At 41.3% G+C, this 20,609-nt stretch overlaps 1 protein-coding gene and 1 long non-coding RNA gene across 4 annotated transcripts in view; one reads left to right on the top strand and one right to left on the bottom strand.

The window, feature by feature from the left end:
• Positions 1 to 20,609, bottom strand: part of PDE7B (phosphodiesterase 7B) — a 301,162-nt gene that overhangs the window by 23,015 nt on the left and 257,538 nt on the right. For all 3 annotated transcript variants that reach the window (XM_038396477.2, XM_038396478.2, XM_043511023.1), the window contains 4 exons: positions 8,658 to 8,809; positions 6,384 to 6,447; positions 3,583 to 3,678; positions 1,347 to 1,447 (listed from right to left, as the gene is read on the bottom strand). In XM_038396477.2, coding sequence (XP_038252405.1) covers positions 1,347 to 1,447; positions 3,583 to 3,678; positions 6,384 to 6,447; positions 8,658 to 8,809 — 413 coding nt within the window. The remainder of the gene's footprint in view (positions 1 to 1,346; positions 1,448 to 3,582; positions 3,679 to 6,383; positions 6,448 to 8,657; positions 8,810 to 20,609) is intronic.
• On the top strand, positions 7,509 to 20,516 carry LOC122459360. The gene is made up of 3 exons (XR_006279988.1): positions 7,509 to 7,578; positions 8,586 to 8,686; positions 20,266 to 20,516. It is a non-coding gene; the product is annotated as an uncharacterized LOC122459360 (long non-coding RNA).

Below are 20,609 nucleotides of genomic sequence, written 5' to 3'. Positions count from 1 at the left end.
CTCTTCAGGCACCCTCCCAGGCAGCTGCTGTGCTGCACCTGGCAGCATCCGGGCGTGACCTAGGGCCTGGCTGCCAGAAAGAGCAGCCGAATGTCAGGGGGAGCTGGTGCAGTGGGAGGACAGAGCCCCCACAATAATGTGGGATGGAGTTGGGGGCAGGGTGGGGAGGAGTCACATGGCAGGTCACATGGAGAGGTCACGTGCCCCCCCCCCTTTAGCTGGTGCTCCCCTTTGTGTCCCTCCCATGAGTTGCTGTACTGGTAAGAGTTAAAATCTACTTGGTTATATGCTGACTCATTAATATAAATAGTTTTTATGTTAGTATGAGCAGTTAACAGGCTCAAAACAAAAAAACAACCAGGTTAGCTTCTACAAAAATACTGATATTTAGTCTCAAAGATCCAGTTTAGAAACAACAGATAAAACTACCAGTGTAACATATTGTATAAGATCAACTCTGCTATCGAGAACTACTTGAAAATATTAGAGGTACATTACACTACTAGTAAAGCACTGTATTATCAGTTTTCAGAGTAGCAGCCGTGTTAGTCTGTATTCGCAAAAAGAAAAGGAGTACTTGTGGCACCTTAGAGACTAACAAATTTATTTGAGCATAAGCTTTCGTGAGCTACAGCTCACTTCATCGGTATTATCAGTATATCAGTGTACAAAGGCCATCAAAGTTTTCAAAGTTGTCTGCTTAATGTTAGGCATCTCAATCCAGATTCATACACCTAAATAATAGACCTGATTTAGCGGTCTAACTTCACACACCCAAGTTCGAAAATGTTGGCCACTATCCTTTCTGAAATACCTTTCATGTCATTTAGAAGCAGAGTGGAAGGTCATTCTCATTATGATTTGGAACAAGCTCCCAAGCCTTTCTGTTGTCGAGTGCCAGTTATTTATTACTAATATGATGATAAACGTGCTCTGATTTGAATAAGGTGCCCTGCAATGAGAAACAAGTGTGCCCTGTAGATTCCAGATGTCAGCTATCCTGTGCATTGAGAGGCAGCATGGTCTTGTAGTTAGTCTAGAAGACTGACTCATGAAACACAGGGCCTGATTCCACTCTCACTTATATCTGGGTAACACTCCATTGACTTCAACAGAATTGCCCTTTGTTTACACAAATTCAAGTGAGATCAGAATCAGGCAACTGGACTCTTTCTGATTTTGCTACTGAGTAGCTGTGTAAGCTTGAGTCATGGTGAGTTTAAGTGGCTTAACTATTTTCCCCATCTACAAAATAGCTATTTTAATCTATCTTGGTACAATGATTTGAAACTCTTATTTGACAAGCTCTGTCAGTGCAAAGTCCTATTGTTTTCATTTGTTATTACCTTGGGCTCCTTTAGATAGCAATGCATAGCTTGAGTGACGTCAGCAGCGTGGACTGCGTTGTGGTATGGGTTTTGGCTGTGATAATCTTCTTGAACCATAACTAGAAAGCAAAACAGGGAAAAGATGATCTGTCCCAACACCATGATCATTCTTGGAAACTGGGATTAAAACAAGAGTTGGGGTTATGCTCAGGGGTCTGGGGATTTTCTTCAAATGTCTACATCTTGCCTGGCTTAGTACTCTTACTAAGATGCCTTTGGAGGAAAAAAATTGCTTGAAAGGATTTGTGAGGTCCTAGAGGATTCTGGACCTAGTTCATAAATCAAGCTTTTCTTGCCGTAGTGAAGGCTCTTATTTAGAAGTAAAATAAGGGTGGGAGCAAGGGAGGCAAAATTATACACAGTAAAGTGTAATTATTTTAGGCCGCTGTGGTATGTGAGTAATATGTCATTAAGGCAGTACCTATTTCACTGCAGAGGCAGGAGGTTGGGTCAGTTGGAGGTGGGGGGGGGGGGTTATTACTTGATTGATTATCCATGGACAAAGGTGTGCTCATGTCCTTTAGGCAGGGCCTCAGAAATACAGTATTTTGGTAATCCAAGTGGAAATTCCTGGAATATTTTTAGTCATCTCTATCCTTGCATTTTAAAATCCCAGTCCCTCTTGTTTTAGCAATTCCAGCACTAGAAACTAACTTTCCACCTGGAAGATTGAGATCCGACTTTACAGCCTTCTCTCAGCTCCTGTTGGCACAAGAAATCACTGAGGTTTGCTCCTGAAATTTGGTTGTGCTATGTGATAGCACATTTACACACCAGGCAATCCACTGTGCCATCTCAGGGCAAAATGACATTGCATATGCAAAGGCTGTATTATAACATTGTCCAAATCACCCTCCTCTCTGAGGACAATGTCCTATTAAGCGGGGAGAGGGATCAGAAGCAAAATTCCAGTGGCATTGACTCACTGCTATTGAATGACTTTCCTGGCAACCCGGGTCTCCAAAATGTATCAGGGAGACAAGGAAATCTCTAGTATGAGACTTCCCTAGCTATTAATTGCCAGAAGGATGGAATGCACATTGTACTGACTGGGACAGAGACACCTCATGTGAGGCTAAGAATTGGGTATGTGTATGTGGCACAAAAGAGAATCACTCACTGGTAATTCCTTCTGGCATAGGGCTTTTGTTGTAATTGTTTTTGGTCTTTTATACAAGTTGCTAGAGACAATTACTGGTATAGTATATGTGTGTGTGTGTATAAATAGTATATGTGTATATACTATTTCAGTCCATGGGTTTTGTTTTTTTTTATAATACAGCTAGCACTGCATGACTATATATCAAATATATACATCACCTGAAGGAGTTGATGATAATTCTTTAAGCCTTGTATAATTTCAGATTGAGTGATCTGAGAGGCTGCTTCTTACCCTGTACAGTCAGTCATGGCATTTAAATAGGTCAAGGTACTTTGGTATTTGTGGTACCCTTCTGACGGTTGCAGAGTTTACACTTTGCAGGAGTGGCAGCTGTGCTCTCTCACTGGCAGGACACTACCTTTGAAACTCTGACAGGACACGATTAATGGACTTCCTTGTCTTTGGCTTTCTTTCTTTCTTTCTTTGGTACCCTGACAACATGGGGGCTAATATTTCTGTTGGCAGTGGCGGCAGCAGCAGCAGCTTTCATCAGCGCTATCCAGTGTAGACAGCTTGATATAATTTGTTAAATTTTGTAAATAGGCTCTTAGCTGCTCTATAAATCACTAAAATAACAACACTGCACTACAGTTCCATTTCCACTGAGATGTATTTGGATTGATTCTACAGCGTCTGTGTAGTTCTGTCTGTGTGGGCCTACCCAGTCTGTGTGTGGCTCAGTATAAGGTGGTTGATTTTTAAAAATCAGTAGTTCAGCTTTATCTGCGCTGATGAAAGACTGGTTTAGAGACCAATCCAAAGTCCACTGAAGTCTCACCATTGACTTCAATTGGTCTGAGACTTTATTGCTTGTAAAGTAAAGTTAGTGTATTTTACAGAAATGTTCAATTGTTAACATTTGCAAGAATATTACATATATATAAAAATAAAAAAATATAAAATATATAAAAATAAAAATATTGCAAATGTCAGCAATATTATAAAATATAATTGAAGCAAGAGACAGCGCCATGTTTGCATCCTACCTAAGCTGTAAAATGCCTTGACTATAAAGTTGAAGAAAGGACTTACCTAAAAACCTATGTAATGTAACCATGTCTAACTGGAAGTGGTGAATAAGCCCATGCACATTGAAGAGGTGGCACAGCAATGTTACCAGGCTGTTTCCTGAAAATATAGAACACTTGTTAACTTATTTTAACAGCAGATAAATAATGCAGTGACAACCATGCACAAACAAGATCTTGCTTATTTTCTAATGGTCTGAACTGATTCAATCTCTTGAGAGCTGATCCTTCCAACACTTATGCTACGGTTGTCAATTTTGGTTGGACATATTCCTGGAGGTTTCATCACATGACAATCTTTAATTCTTGGAGACTCCAGAGCAATGCTGGAGGGTTGGCAACCCTAATTTATGCACATAAGTAACTTTGTGCATGGGAGTAAAGTTAATCACAATGTATTTGCAGGATCAGAACTCGGTCCTGTATGGACAACGTCAGTGGAATTCACCTTTGAGATATTCTCTCTTATGTGTAGTTTATATTGTACTAGAAATCATTCTCCTATTTCTGCATTATACATGTAATGAATTCACAAAGCAATGCCCAGAAGAGACCCATTAGGAAAGAAACCTTTCAGTACGAACACAACTGTGAACTTCACAAACAAGGGCCACTTCAGGAGTCTATGCAGACGATGAGGTTGATGGTTTTAGCACTTGAACTTAGCACAGTGTCCCCAGTGAACTATATTTAGGGCTTCTATTGATCAGGGTTTATTAATTTCATTTTTCAAAATTTTAGTAACTTTTGAGTTCTATATAAATGTCCAAAAAAATCAGGATTTTTCGGGGCTCTCTCTTTGTATATACATGTAGTACTGTTTCAAACAGCACTACATTAAAGCACACTGGGGAACCTTTAGTGCAGACCAGCAGGATTTACATGGACCAATTAATGCACATGTTAGTGTGCTTTAGAAATCCCAACCCTATATCCAGTTTACTGTTCCATGTAGACAAGCCCTTAGATACAAGTCAGAGAGCCTATATAAACACACTGCCCTGGAAAAGGAGTGAAATCAATACAATTACTTAGTAACCATTTCTGGTGTTTCTCCAGTGCTTATTTGATAAACATCAGTTTCATTTTTTTTTAATTGCAAGTGTTTTATTGGTATTCATCAGTTAAAACCTAAAATCAGAAGCTCTAATTACAGTGTCAGTTCATCTCAATTACTTAAGTACATGGACAAAGTTAATTAGTATTAAAAGCCAAACAAATTACTGAGAAGTCAGCAGTTTGCAGTTAGTTGAACTTTATTTCCTAAACGAATGTACAAACATATGAATAATCCATGCATCTAGTTCAGCACATTGCTGTAATTGGATCTGACAGTAACAATGCCATCTTGTGCAGCGAAAATAAGTTTCAACCAAGCAAGGACTCAATCCCCCCATAAATTCATACTAACTTCAGTAAGAGTTCAGTAGAGGTAATAATGGCAGAATTGAGCCCTACATTGATATTCATCTTGACAAGCTATTTAGGAAGAGTATGTGTAATTCTATAATAATCCATTTGCAATGTTCATGGAACTGAATGAAAATTTAAATTAAACAAAAAGTACAATGATATAAGGAAAGGTTTAAAGAGAGTCTTTTCCTCACTGTTTGAGATTCAGGATTGAAGGATAATGAATGTCTGAAGAGGAAACAGATTTTAGTCAAAAGGACAGAAAAACATTTTCTTGATTCTTCAGCTATAGTGCTATACGACGGTAGCACGGGAAGATAATGCAGTATATTCAATGTAATTTCAGCAAGTCAGCAGGATTACATTTTTGCTTTCTTTGTCATTTACACACCTTTCCTCATAATTTCTACTGCCAATCAGAGGGCTAATAAGTAATCCTATAAACCAGTGAATCCCAACGTTTTCCATACTTCAAGCTCTGCCTCTACTGCCAATCTACTTGGCATCTAATAGGGAAGCCCCTCCCATTTAGCAGTGTGGAAGGGATAGGGTGGTCATACTTTCCCCTTCCCCATCAGGCTCTGAATCCCTCCTCCACTCTTAACTGACCCGTGCTATTTCATTGTCTAGATTTGTATGTGGTTGTGTGTATAGAATCAAATATAGACATTAACACACACTTTACGGCAATTCATAATTACAGCATTACTGAATGAGAAGAATAATTAATATCCTATCCTGACAAATAATATAAATAAAGAATAATTCAGACCAAAAACATTTTATATTAATAAAAATTCATGGCTGATGGAGTCTGGCCCTGAAGTCAGTGCAGCTGATCATGGGAGGATCATCCCAGTGTAGGTGGGCTATATAGGGCCAGTGCACATTATAATGATCTGAAATGAACAACAGATTTTTTTAAAGCACTTGTGGATTTTTCACAGTGGAATGTGCCATTTATAAATGTAAGTAATTATCATTTTACAATACAGAAATAAAAGGTGGCCATGACAAATATGAAAAAATTAAATTTATAGATAACACAATTATGAATAAAGAAAAGGCGTACTTGTGGCACCTTAGAGACTAACAAATTTATTTGAGCATAAGCTACACCTCACTTCATCGGATGCATTCAGTGGAAAATACAGTGAGGAGATTTATATACATAGAGAATATGAAACAATGGGTGTTGCCATACAATTATGAATGTTCTGAAAATGTTTAATGGTGTGATCTTGCAAGGAGCCGAGCACCCTACAATTCCCATTTAAAATGTATGAACAGGAAAAGTCTGGCAAAATAATTACGAATTCCTGGAATAATTGTATGAGATGGATTGTAGGACAACAAATATTTGGGTTTTTTTGTTGTTACTTTATGACTTACCATTTGTCAAACGGTCAAACAAGAAAATGTCAAAATCCCACATTCCCACTTTGGATAGCATGTGCTGAAAATGCAAACATGAAAAGCAAAATGACTTATGTCAGACTGTGAAGCAGATTTAAATAATTATTACTGTACATTAAGTAATCATAGGTGTAGCTGCTGCAGCTTCAAAATTCTCTTCATGAGAGCTATACAGATGCATTTGAAATTGGATTAAAATAGCAATGTCTCTACCTTCAAGAGCCAAGTTTTATTCCACTGAATAAGAAATCCTCTTCCCTTTTTACTTGACAGAAGTACAGTAAATGAGACCCTGCAGAAAATATTTTCCAACTGATGCAGGAGGAACGTGAAAAATCAAAGAAAACATTTTGCACAGGTCCATCGCTGTACAACTTTTTGCAGCCTTCCTTTATTGCCCCAAATTAGCTCTGAATGAGCTATGACTCGTTGTGATGGGGCGGGACTCACCCCTGCAGCTCCTCTTGCTGGTCATCCAGGGAATTAGCATTCCCAGCCTCTGGAGCACCCTCTGCAGGCCAGTGTCCCACTTGCTGCTGGGCCCCAAGTCCCTTCCAGACCCCAGTGCCCCTTTCAAGCCAGGGTACTGCCCCCTGGCAGTACCCCCAGAGATCTGGGTCTCCCCCCACCAGGGGACCCCCACCCTCTAGCCCCACCTCATTTCAGTCTTTGGCTACTGCCAGTCACCATCTTGCCCCCACTTCCTGGGGCAGACTGCAATATAATTGCCACTCATCATCGGCAAGGAGGGTCTGGGACCTGCTACTTCTGCCTACCCTTGGGCTGCCCTCTGCAACCCCAGTACCCTTTTCCTAGGCCTTCATCAAGGCCTGCAGCCTGGGGGTTTCTCAGGCCAGAGCTCCCCAGTTCCTCTGGCCTTTCTTCAACACTGCTCCACTGATCAGTGCCCTGTTCAGCTCCCAGCAGTCAGGCCCCTCCCTCTCAACATCTAGAAAGAGAGTGTGTCCTCCTAGCCCACTGCCCTCTTATAAAGGCCAGCTGGGGCCTGATTGGGGCATGGCTGCAGCTGTGGCTGTGGCTGTTTCCCCAATCAGCTGAGGCTTGCTGCTTTCCCTAGCAGCAGCTCTCTTGCAGCCTTAGCCCTCTCCCAGGGCTGATTTCAAGCCCTTCAGGGCAGGAGCGGGTGATCACCCTGCTACACTCATACAATGTGAGTTCTCCTGAGGACTTGATTCTTGCATTTTGTCTTAGTTCCTTGTAAGAGATATGCCCTCTTAAAAATTTAGAAAAGGAGTACTTGTGGCACCTTAGAGACTAACAAATTTATTAGAGCATAAGCTTTCGTGAGCTACAGCTCACTCGAAAGCTTATGCTCTAATAAATTTGTTAGTCTCTAAGGTGCCACAAGTACTCCTTTTCTTTTTGCGAATACAGACTAACACGGCTGCTACTCTGAAACCTGTTAAAAATTTAGCTGTACTATCCAGACAAGCAAACACAGGAACAACCTTTAATCTCATGCTGTATGGAGTCTCAGAGAGGAGTCCAACAGAACCACCCACCATGTACAGCATTACACAATTGATCAAGTGCATTCAGGATTTTGAACCTGGATCAGCTGCATGACCTAATATGGCAAATTCTATGTTGTCATGCTATTCCGGCAGCACCTACCACTGTCCAGATTCCCAAGTGGGCTCCAAAATTTGTGACCCTTTCTTGCACTGAGTAAGGCTTACTCATGTGAGTAATCCTAATGACATCATAGGACCAATCATTTGGGTAAATGCTAATCAGTGTGAGTAAGGGTTGAAGAATTAGAATTATATTTTGCATACCATGAGTTCTCTTTTCAAGTAGTATTCTTCACTTTCTAGCCTAAACTGTTGTGTAGTGTTACGATGAACTGTTAAATAGTTGCTGCAGAGGTGGCTGCATTTCCTTGGAGGATGAAATTAATCCTATGTATAGTTTTATACCAGTTTACATTTGTAACTCACATAGGGATCCTTCAGGCATATAACTGTATGTTCATCACTTAACAATTCCAGATTGTAATTTGGGCTGGCTGAGTTTGAACTTTGGCATCAAGTCTAAACATTTCCTTGTCACTCTGATGCTCGTTCCTTAATGCTATGAGCATAAAACCCATGGGAAAGTATAGTACAATTGTTGGGGGGTGAAATTAGCCAGTTCATCCACCCATTTATTTTTCAGAAAAGCAAGTTATAAAATGATGTTCTTCAGCAAGATATTTTCAAGGATTGGGGATTTGGAGATGTCTCTTACCCTTGCTTGTCCAAGGTAGTCTTCATCCAGTAAGTACAGAGAGGCTTGTGGTACAATTCCACCCAACAGCCTGGATGCATGGAAATATCTCTGAAAGCTTAACAGTCTTTTCACCTTTTTCTTGGTGCCAATTTCCCCTGAGTGTGTTGTATCTGTGGAAAGTAATTAGTACAAAAACCATCATGCTGGAGCTCAAGGACAACTTTCTCCACTGTTTAAAAAGAAAACATTGAAAATTTCATAATTTTGTAAGTCTTCTCTCAATCTCGCAAGAAACCACAATACTCTTAATGCCGCATTCTTTGCTGTTCAGATTCAGGAAGAAAATCTCTCTCTTAGGAGTGTGTGTGCACAAGTTATACTTTAGCTTTAGAAGTAATGGTGTATAGGTGTATTACAGAGATGAATTATGGTGCAGTGGTTAAGCTACTAGCTTAGAAGACCTGAGTTCAAATCCCTGCTCTATCATATCCTGTACGACCTTGGGCAAGTCACTTAGTCTCTCTGTGCCTCAGTTCCATACCCCATAGAGGTGTTGTGAGAATAAGCACGTTAAAGAGTAGGAGGTGTTCAGATACAACAGTAATGGGGCTCACATAAATACCCCATGTTAAACAGTAATGTGTCCTACTGGCAAAACTTGTGTAAGCTTTAAGAGAAATACTTAAATTTGACTTTCACTGCTCTTTTGGAAGGTGAATAAATCCAAACTAAGTACATATGAGAGGAATTTGCTGTGCAGAAGTTGAAATAATCCTCAGTAAGGATCTTCTGAGGTTTCAACTTTCTGAATGATGCCTTATGGCATTTAATGGAGAGGCTAACATGCACTTTGTTTTACCAGTTTAGGTCAGACGGGATTTAGACTGTAAGCTCTTCAGGGCAGGGACTGACTTTTTGTTCTGTGTTTGTATAGCGCTTAGCACAGCAGTCCATGGTCCATGACTGGGGCTCCTAGGTGTGATGATAATGCAAATACACAACAAATACATAAATATAACAACAAGCTCTTTTAAAATAAGGACTTTTTTTCCACCTGCTGATATAATTCACTGATGCACAACAAGTGACAGGTCCAGGAGTCACTTTGGGATTCCTGTTTGCTAGTAAAAGGCTGTACACATCCAGGAGATAAAATAGTTGGTTATTCCAGTTCTAAGTATTCTTTGCTCATATTACTTAACAGTTATATTGGGACAATATTATTATACACTGAAAGACCCACAAAAAGCTTTTTTAGGTCCAGCGTTATTTGATGTAGAATTGTCATCTTTGGGTAGGTTAAATCTTTTCATTATATGAGTTGCATTTTCCTGGAATAATTGTACCAGCACTGTTAGTGCCATGTTCTTTAGATAGATGGATAGTTCCAAATCAGGTAAGGCACACAATCAACAAAAACTGACCAACTTTTTTGATGCTGCAAGGTAAACTTCAGGAAATCAGACAAAATGAAACTCCCAGCTTTTGTTAATCATTCATGCTTCTATATCCCTTTGGATTACAGTGAAAATATACTTTACATTCTGAATTTGGAAATGTGACAATCAGACCCTCTGGTCTACTCAATCTCTTTCCGAACAGAACTGAAGCCAGTATGTGTTGAACTCAGAAGTTAAAAGATTTAGATATTAAGTTTCTGAATGAACTTTTCTGGCTATAGCATGTTTGTAGTTCTCTTTCCCCCACATTTGCTGGGAAACCTTGTGCACCCAATTTGGGATCTAATGTTGGATCAGTCTAATACTGACTGACACTGTCCTCTTCAATGAGAGAGACAAAGTGGGTGAGATAATATCTTTTATTGGACCAGCTTCTATTGGTGAAAGAGCCAGGCTTCTGAGCTAAAGAAGAGCTCTGTGGAGTTCAAGAGCATGTCTTTTTCATCAAAGAAATTCGTCCAATAAAAGATATTAACTCACCCACTCTTTCATATCCTGCGACCAACACAGCTGCACCAACACTGTCCTCTTTAATGACATCTTCTTTGGATTTTATGTAATGTTGTGTGTGGTTTTAAAAAAATTTAATTCTTCTCTTTCCCATGTGGGTAGTGAATGAGTGTGTACAGTGCTCTTAGATGGTAAATAGTAAGTGAACCGGAGCCATTAGACTCTATGCCATCGCCATGGTAAGATGAGTGGCCATGGAGTGTCCGTTGTGAATCATCAGCAGAATTCAGTTCTCATGGTCTGGAACAAGATTGCATGCTCTTTGTTATATGCACCCGGAAACTGGCGCTTATAAAAGTTCAGCACTGCTTCTTAATGAGTTTCCAAGTTGTGATTATTTTTTTGTGTGCAGCCTCTGCAGTACAATCTGCTGGAGATCACTGTAATAATAAATTACCAGAAGATGCAAAACTTCATTAGCAACCTAAACCCACCTAAGGGTACATTTTCAGTGCACAAAATCTAGTGCATGACCCATTTTGGAAAAAAAAAAAACATGGTAAAATTGGCTGCCTATTCCGTCATATTGTTTGGCGTTTCCCCATAACCAGTCCCTGTGCAGTGATGCTAAGAAGTTAAATTTAGAATAAAAAAAAACCTGAACTGATGCCAGGGAACATTTAAAAGGGAATATACCTTATTCAAGTTGTACAGTAGCCATATGCTCTCTTTACTGAATAGCAGAATGATTTTGCTTCCCTAGAATTTCCTATATGGATGAATTTGACAAGGAAAATGAAATTGTTTTCATAAGGAAGAGAACTTAGTTTGGCTGCTACTGCCCTGGGGCTCTTTAAATCCCTGCCAGAGCCCTGCCGCCGCTACCACAGGGCTCGGGCAGCAGGGCTCGGTCTGGGATTTAAAGGCCCTGGAGCTCCAGCCGCTGCTACTGCTCTGGGCCCTTTATATCCCCGCCAAAACCCCGCTGACTCTATCCCGGGGCTCGGGCAGCAGGGCTCAGGCCGGGATTTAAAGGGCTCTGGAGCTCCAGCCACTGCTACTGGGGGACCTTTAAATCCCAGCCTGAGCCCTGCTGCCTGAGCCCCGGGGTAGCGGTGGCAGGGCTCTGGCAGAGATTTAAAGGGCCCCGGAGCTCCAGCCGCCACTACCCCCCCCCGGGGCCCTTTAAATCCCCGCCTGAGCCCTGCTTCTGAAACCCTGGGGTAGCAGCGGCGGGGCTCTGGAGGGGATCTAAAGGGCCGGGGCGGTAGCGGGATTTAAAGGGCCCTGGAGCTCCAGACACCGCTATTGCTCCAGGGCCCTTTAAATCCCCACCTGAGCCCTGCTGCCGAAGCCCTGGGGTAGCAGCGATGAGGCTCTGGAGGTGATTTAAAGGGACGGGGCGGTAGCGGTGGCTGGAGCCCCAAACCCTTTAAATCCCCGCCTGAGCCCTGCTGCCCAAGCCCTGGGGTGGGGGGTGGGGCTGTGGCGGGGATTTAAAGAGCCCTGGAGCTCCAGCCCCCGCTACCCTCCTGGGGCCCTTTAAATCCCCACCTGAGCCCTGCTGCCAAGCCCTGGGGTAGTGGCAGTGGGGCTCCGGCGGGCATTTAAAGGGCCGGGGCGGTAGCAGTGGCTGGAGCCGTGGGGCCCTTTAAATCTCCAATGGAGCCCGGCCACCGCTACCCCAGGGCTCGGGCAGCAGCCTGAGGCAGGGATTTAAAGGGCTTGGGGCTCCGGCAGTTGCTACCACAGCGGAGCCCCAGGCCCTTTAAAGCTCTGCCAGAGCCCCAAGCCCTGGGGTAGCGGTGGCAGCTGGGAGCCCGCAGGGCTCCTCAGTGATTTAAAGTGCATTAGCGGCAGCTGGAGCCCTGGGCCCTTTAAATCGCCCCCGAGCCCCAGGATTCCCAGCCGCCTCTGCAGCTGGGAGCTCGGGGGTGATTTAAAGGGCCCCGGGCTCCCAGCTGCCACTACCGCAGGTGGAGCCCTGGCCCTTTAAATCAAGATTTAAAGGGCCCAGGGATTTAAGGCCCTGCCTCTACCGGTTGAGGCCACGCCTCTTCCATTTGAGGCCACACCCCCTGCTCAGGACTCCGGCGTACTGGTAAGTTCTCTAACTTACTTTCACCCCTGTGCCCGGCACATTAGGTGAGGAATCCTTTTGCTGCAGATGGAGCACAATTATTGTGTAAACACACATATTCACTCCCTGTGAAGCTGCAACATTTACACTGGTTCTTCAGCTCCAAAAACACAGGCTTCTTATGCTAAAGGAGATTTCCGTTGGCTGACAGTGCTAGTAGGTCCTTTATCCATTCTGTTTGGCAGCTATTAGAGGGCAACATCATACATAAACACAGTACATACAAAGCCAATACCTGACTGTAGGATACTGGTTGACACTTGAATACTGCCTGTGCCCCTCAAGAGGTTAATAAGCCATGAGGAACTGCTTGTATCCTTCTCTCTCAAAACAAAGTGCCACTGGCAGCACAGAAGAGAAGGGAGTAACACATATCAGCTCTCCCTGTACATGGCACTATCACTCCCTCCAAAAACTGTTATTTCAATTAAATGAGATTTTCTGAATTGGGAGCTCCCTACCTACCATCTTTATCTGTTTTGTATTGCTGAGCTAGCATATGGGCGTGCGTACTAAGTGTATAAAGGCATATGGAGGTGGTATTAACAAAGGGAAAAGGCAGTGCAAGTTAACAAAAAAAATGATTGTGTAAATCAATATTACACAAGGACAATTTAACCTCCACACTAGACATTGTCTTTTCTACAGTATTAGTACCATCATTTTTTTTAAATGAACAGATTTTGTTTATGCATTCAAACCAGCTCTGAGTTTTCTGGCGATATCATCTTTCTGGCTTGCACAGCACTTGAGTGTATAATGAGGAGAGATTATTTACCTCCTTTCCTGGAAGGAAAGTGGGTTTGTTAATTTTCAAATAACTAATTGACTCAGATACAATGTTCCATTCATTTTCCTCAAGGATGCTCTAGGAAAGTGCCTAACATCTATAAATCAGATCTGTTAAACACACCTTTGACTCATATACGGCTTTTATCCCTGGTTTCTTGCAGCACACCCTTGCCCATGTTATGCTTATCCTCTGTTATGCAAATCAGGGCCTGCAAAAGCAGGAAAAGAGGAGTTGTTGGTGGAGTGGAGAAAATGGTTGCAGGAGGGAGAGAGGTGATAGTTGGTGAACTAACGAGACACTTTATCCCTACAGATTCTGGAGGTAATATCCTGCAGTGGTAGCCCCTGTGACAACTGATTGAAGTGCATTTGAGTGTGGACTCTAGGTGCATTTAATTGGCTAAGGGGGAACAATCAGTATTTACTCCAGTTAATTTCTCCAGCATAGATAAAGCCTCTGTCAATTCATACCAAATTTCTAGCTTACATTTACATTGCCCTTACTACAATCTTGTCTTTGTATTAGTGTACTGTGCCAAAATTCTCATCTTCCAAAGTTCTCCCATAGTATAAACAGGAGCATGTTAAGTGAAAGTGCTAACAGTAGATAAATTGCTGTGTCTTCTTATTACCTGTGTCCAAGGGCATATCATGGATTTTTTCACACTACTTAAAAGACATCTGTAGTTTTGTAAGGATAAGTGAACAGGCTCAGTTAAAATAAGAAGTATCCAAAACTTGATTTTAAACCAATTGCAAGCTTTTGAAAAAGTGTTCATTTTCTCTCTGCATTGTCTGTCTTTTTCTTGTACCTCTGCACTTCCTGGTTCAAGATCAGAGCAGAATTATCAAAGTTCTGAAGAAAGGCTGCTCTCCTGGAATTTCTGGCGTGACAGAAAGCAGGAAGCTTCAGAAAACATTTTAAGACAACTTGTTACTGCAAAGTTTCCACTCCAGCTTGGCAGACCTCAGAACATTCAGATAAACATCCCAATTGGACCTCTGACCCTTTTAAGGTCTGTCTGTTGCTATTTTGGAAAACACATAATTGAGGATTGGTTTAAAAATAATCAGATTGATTTTCATTCAATCTGATAACAACAATTTTACCAGTTTGATCAGAGTGATAGTTTATAAGTTAAGAAAATTGCTGATATTACCTGCCATGAATATACTATGATCATAAAAATTAAATATTAGACAGGAGAACACTATACACTGCGACAAAACACATTAAATAAGTGCTGTATTGGTATCTTGTAGATTTCAATATCTTTGGAAATCCACATGAGACTTTCGTGCCTTTTGCATTTAATTCAGAATCCAGAGCTACCAGTAATAAACTCTTTGCTTTCAACTATATACTATACCAAAACATTTTTCATTAACAATTACAAAAGTCTTTGGGGGGAGCACATCCCCAGATTCTTTTTGAAATGCTTGACATGTTACCTATGTACAGATGCCCCCCGACTTATGCAATCATTCCGTTCCGGAAAGCCTTGTGTAACTCGAATTTTGCGTACGTCAGAAATGTATACCTGTATGTTACGCAAAAATTTCAAAAATCCTATTTCTGGCTTATGGAACTTCTTCCGTAAGTGCAAATTTGCCTCTCCACACACCCCAACCCCCTGCCCCAGCCCTGATCCCCCTCCCACCCTCTGAACCCCTCGATCCAAGCCTGGAGCACCCTCCTGCACCCCAAACCCCTCCTCCCCAGCCCCTCCCCAGAGCCCACACCCCCAGCCAGAGCCCTCACCCCCCCCTGCACCCCACTCCTCCACCCCAGCTCGGAGCCCCCTCCTGCATCCTGAACTCCTCATTTCTGGCCGCACCCTGGAGCCTGCACCCCCAAACAGAGCCCTCACCCCCTCCCCAACCCCAATTTTGTGAGCATTGATGGCCCTCCATACAATTTCTATTCCCAGATGTTTGCCCACCCCTGGTCTATGCACAAAGTTTGAGGGGTGCTTATTAGTTGTGATTGGCCATGTAAGTCACATCCGTTTTTTTTGTTCTTTGATTGGATAAGCATAACTCCTACAATCTAGAGGAGGACATGAAGAAATCATCAGGGCTCTGAACTAGTCAGAGAGAGAGAGATGATGAGCAGATTTGCTGAATTTTAGAAAATCTGAAATATTTTCCTTTTTGGGCCATACAGGACAAGATGTCCATGATATCAGTCTTTGAAAAATTAGGGTACTGCACCTTTATTGGCTGGATGCAGAGTTTAACTTATATCTTTTTAATCACAAGCATACAAAGCAACTGCTTGTGAACATAGCGTACTACCTGCAAAGGAGATGCTCATCTCCTTGTATGGCTAATTTAATTGCTACTGTGCCAATGTTTTTGTGACAAGTTTTGGAATGCTGTCCCCTTATTGTGCCAAGTGGTGTCTCCTCCCAGATAAAACATCTCATGTTAGGTGACAGTGGCTTGAATCAGCTCAACTTCCAAGTCATAATGTTCCCATGCAATACTTGACACTACTGAAAAACACTAGCTATACTGGACTTCCTCACCCCAAAATATATTTTCTCTGGGATATCTGAAATGGGACCACAGAACTGAAGAATATCTATGGCAGTTTGAAAAGAATCCCAAATCCTGCAGAAGAGTGGGTTGCAAATACATGTTGAAGGAAAGAAATGTATGAAGTCACAGAAATCCAAGGAGAAGAGGGAGTAGATTAAATCCAAACTGAAGGCAAAACTAGGTTTGTTTCTCTTGATGCTTTTCAGCTGTCATGGGGAACTTGGCTTGGCTAGTTATTAAAGCCCTCTTCAGGCAAACAGTAGGTGTGAGGTCTTTGATTCAGCTGCCTGTACGTTATTTGGAGAGGGTGTTATGCATGCTGTAACATGCATTTTCAACCAATGTTGTCTTTTTTTCATATGAAATCTTCACTTCACTGCTTCAGTCTTGTCTGTAGGATAGGATACTCAGGATCTTTATTTTAAAGCTGCAAGTTAATATGATCTACAGCTGATTGCAACTTGTGTGACAGGAAATGGTTTTCCCCTTCCCCCTTTGAGGAAAAATCCACATACCCTGTAATAACAGCTAACTCAGCTTTCATTTATCATGTTAATGATCCCTTCTCCCTGTTCTTTAAGTAATTAGGAAAGTGTCCTCAATGTTATCGTCAAAACACCCTTTCCCTTCTTTATCAAGTAACAGAAGGTCAGGTGACAAAACAAACAATTCATCATTTGGAAACTCCTGTATTAAAAGGACACTATCCGGTGCCATAAGCCCAGGATTTATGTTAAAAAAAAATTACAACCCTATATAGTGGTATAAACATTTGCATGGAATTTTTTTAAAATTGCAGCAAAAACAGTCCGTGTTTAGTTTTAAACATTCCCCTGCAATGTTCATAAAACAAATTGTATCTTTTTACTAGTGCATGAAAATATATAAACGCTTTCTGGCTTTCATTTTCTAAGCTTAAGGAAGTGCAAAAACTAAACAAACAGCATAAATTACAGTAAGCGGAATTTACTTTTCAATCTACCTTATCATTAAGAATGTAGGGAAGCACATTTCACGAAACCTTATGCTCAAATAAATCTGTTAATCTCTAAGGTGCCACAAGTCCTCCTTTTCTTTTTGTGAATACAGACTAACACGGCTGCTACTCTGAAACCTGAGCTACAGAAAGGTTATTAGATGCCTAATGTCACACAGCACATCAGGCTGTCCAAGCCAGAGAAAGAACCCAACAGCCCTGAGTATATTCTGAAGATAGTAGGTGGTCCAAGTTAGTTCTGTTCACTGATTAAGGTAAGTAAAGCCCTTCTTGTTAAATGAAACTTCCTTTGTTTGCAAATTAATGTCAAGATCTCAGGTTGGTGAATGCACAGCGCAAAGCAGGTGCTCTAATATCTGAAGCGACTCCAAGCAAGTGCTATTTAGACCTTGCAGATGCTTTCTTTCTAATCTGGCTATTTCAGCGATGCAAGGAATTTACTCTTGTTCTTAATTAATGCCATCAAGAAATGTACCATATCAGTCACCGACACGCACATCATGGGATAATGAAACCTATTTTAATTACCACATCAGAGTCACTGGAAGGAACTGGTTCAGTGACTTATGGAGCAATTTAATCAATCAGAAAATTAAATAATTGCTGCCTTACTACTAAAGTCCTTTATTTCTGAAACCCAAACTAGGCTCCTCTAAAAGGAAAATCAGTTTAAGTTAATTTTCACTGCTGAAGTGCGTAAAGCTCCAAATGCTTACAAGACACAATATCAGATTATCTACTTTTCTGTGGCTGCTTGGCGGTAATACAGTAGCTTGTAAAAAAGCAAAATGGTCTCTAATTGCCTTTGTGAAATTAGCCTGAGTTAGGTTCAGATACAGGCCTAACCTGCCAAGTTCACAGAGAAAACTTTCTTAAAATGTTTGGGGTTTTGGTTGGGACCTAACTCTAGCCCATTTACACATTTGATTTTGTTGTTCCACAGTATTTCAACACTGCTCTATTCTTTTACTTCCGTGGAGTTTTTGGGCAAGTTATGTTTCTAAATTTTTACTTTCAACTCCTGTCTTTTTTAGGTCACTTACTCATCTAGGATGAAAAAAGAAAACAACCGTGACATTCCCTCTCTCACTCACCATTGCCATTTTAGGGTATGGTTTGATCATAATTTATTTCAAGGGGAAACTCCTTCCCCAATTCTCTTATGAACCTCCCTTAAATAGAGCTATGCAGAACTCACTGCCTTCCATTTACATGTCTTTAGCAAACCAGAAACTCTGGGTTTTGATCACAGGCCCCCAGAATAATATTCAGGCTACTCATGCAAGGTGTTCTGGAGCATCCCTTAGTCCAGTTAGCCAGCAGGAGCAGGCAGCCTTCCTGTCTCACTAATGCAGAATGGGAAAGTGGATGGCCTGCTTTGCATCATAGGAAACCTGAAATGAATGTGCGGACTGCAAAGCCACCAGACCCTCTTCACCCCCAAAAATAATGATATGAGAGAAAGTTGCTACTCAATGCCACATGAAAGTCTTGGGTCAAAAATCGTTGTTGCCTACACTAATACATATAGATTCAGGTGGTGCCATAAGCCCTTGCAAGTTGTTGGGACCCAGTAGTTTAAGACAAGGACATATATATAGCTATGCTAGAGCACAGGGGTACACTAGCTGATGGCATGGGATCACCTGATCAATTACTGGGTCATCATTTAGGTTAAATTTTGTCCTCCACAAATCAACTTTTAAAGTTAAAGGTCACTGGCCCAGCTACAGTTCAAGAAAAGCACAAGGCTATATACATTTGTGAGGGCAGAAATTACAAGAGGAACTGTGATGTTGTCTAATTAAAATATAACCATGCAAATCATTATTTGTACCACTGTTACATAATTGCAACAAATCTTATACAAAGTGTAATGCATGGGCAGAAAGGGTTAAACAGTTGCAGGCTAACTAACCCAAAGGCACCTTTAAAGACATGTTAGAAAGATGCGAATGGTAATTAGGGCCATTCGATGTTAGATTGGCTAGAACTTTGAAATGCAAACCTGTATTGGTGGAAAATTAAAGGTGATACTAATTGTATGTGTTTAATTGTTTGTGATGAGCAGCTTAATGGATACATTATCTTATGTTAATCCATGTAGTTAATTACGGGTGAAGTTTAGGAAACAGAAGGTTACATCGAAAGCCTATTGTTCACCCAGAACTGTGTGGTCAAGTGGCTGCTAGAAAACTGTAAAAAAAGACCCTTGGGTCCTGATCCTTTTTTATCTCAGATCTGCCTGAGGTTTCATGCAGGGGAAGCCAAAGCCATAAGGACTGAGTCCAGTTCTGACTGGACCACCCTGAAATATAAATTTTGGACTATAATCTATGAACTATTGCTGAAATAACTCTTTGCAACTACAAAGGTCACCATCTCTGCTATGACAGGTTTCAGAGTAGCAGCCGTGTTAGTCTGTATTCGCAAATGCATCCGATGAAGTGAGCTGTAGCTCACGAAAGCTTATGCTCTAATAAATTTGTTAGTCTCTAAGGTGCCACAAGTACTCCTTTTCTTTTTGCATCTCTGCTATGAATCTGAATCTCAAGACTGTACTCATGTCTGTATGTATACTAATCTTTTAACCAATGCTATCTTTTCTTTTTCAATAAATTTTAGTTTAGTTAATAAGAATTGGCTATAAGCAGGTATTTGGGTAAAATCTGGAATATTCATTAACGTGGAAAGCAATGTGTCCAATCCTTTGGGATTGGTAGAACTTTTTTATATGATGAATAAGATTTTCAGTGATCCTCATCATATTTGAATTGGGTGTCTGGGTGGAAACCTGAGGCTGGGTTATTTTAAAGGAACTACGTTGTTGGCTTCTGGGTAACCAGTGAGGTATTATAGAGGCTGTTTTGTGCTGATTTGGTAAATCTAAATATTGGAATATCTACCAGTGTTGGGGATTGTCTGCCCCATTCTTTGCAGTTCACCCTAGTTGAGTGACCTCAGTTGGCTCACCTGGGACTCTGGTCACAGGAACACTAAAAGCTTACCTCTCCGCTAGCTGGGCGCAAGAGAGAAAATGTGCATGCACAATCCTGATGGTGCTTGGCAACCTGGCCCCAAGTTACACACACCAAACGTCTCTCTGATATAGCTGGACACTGGAAGAACGTTTAGACATCATCACAGACATTAGCTCACAACAGGAAGCTAATTGTAATCCAGTTCATTTGAATTCTACCCTATCAGATCTGTTTTCAGAATCTATGCAATTTCCTTCTCCAGCAGGACTTTACTACACCTTTAACCATACATTAATTTTGGTGCCAGAATCCAAAGAAGCCCAAAGACACAAACAACCTTGATGCTAACCCATGCTGGTCATGATGGAAAGAAAATCCACCCAAGTGACTAATCTATAAACATAAAGGCTACATTTGAGTACTATTGTCTTATGTTAAATAGCAGTGTCCTGAAATATCTGTTTTAAGAATGTACACATCTTTTTTTAATAATAAACTTTAATTTTTCTCTCTCTTCTTTTGTGAGACGGGGGTGTAATATTATTTAGAGTTGCTAGATGGTGCTGTGTAGCTCGAGTTTAAGTTCTGTTTATCTAAATTTGTAGA

This window comes from Dermochelys coriacea, chromosome 3 (assembly GCF_009764565.3).
Source record: "Dermochelys coriacea isolate rDerCor1 chromosome 3, rDerCor1.pri.v4, whole genome shotgun sequence".
Lineage (NCBI taxonomy): Eukaryota > Metazoa > Chordata > Testudines > Dermochelyidae > Dermochelys > Dermochelys coriacea.
The sequence above is the reverse complement of the archived record's forward strand: the minus strand, read 5'-3'. Positions and strand labels throughout refer to the sequence as shown.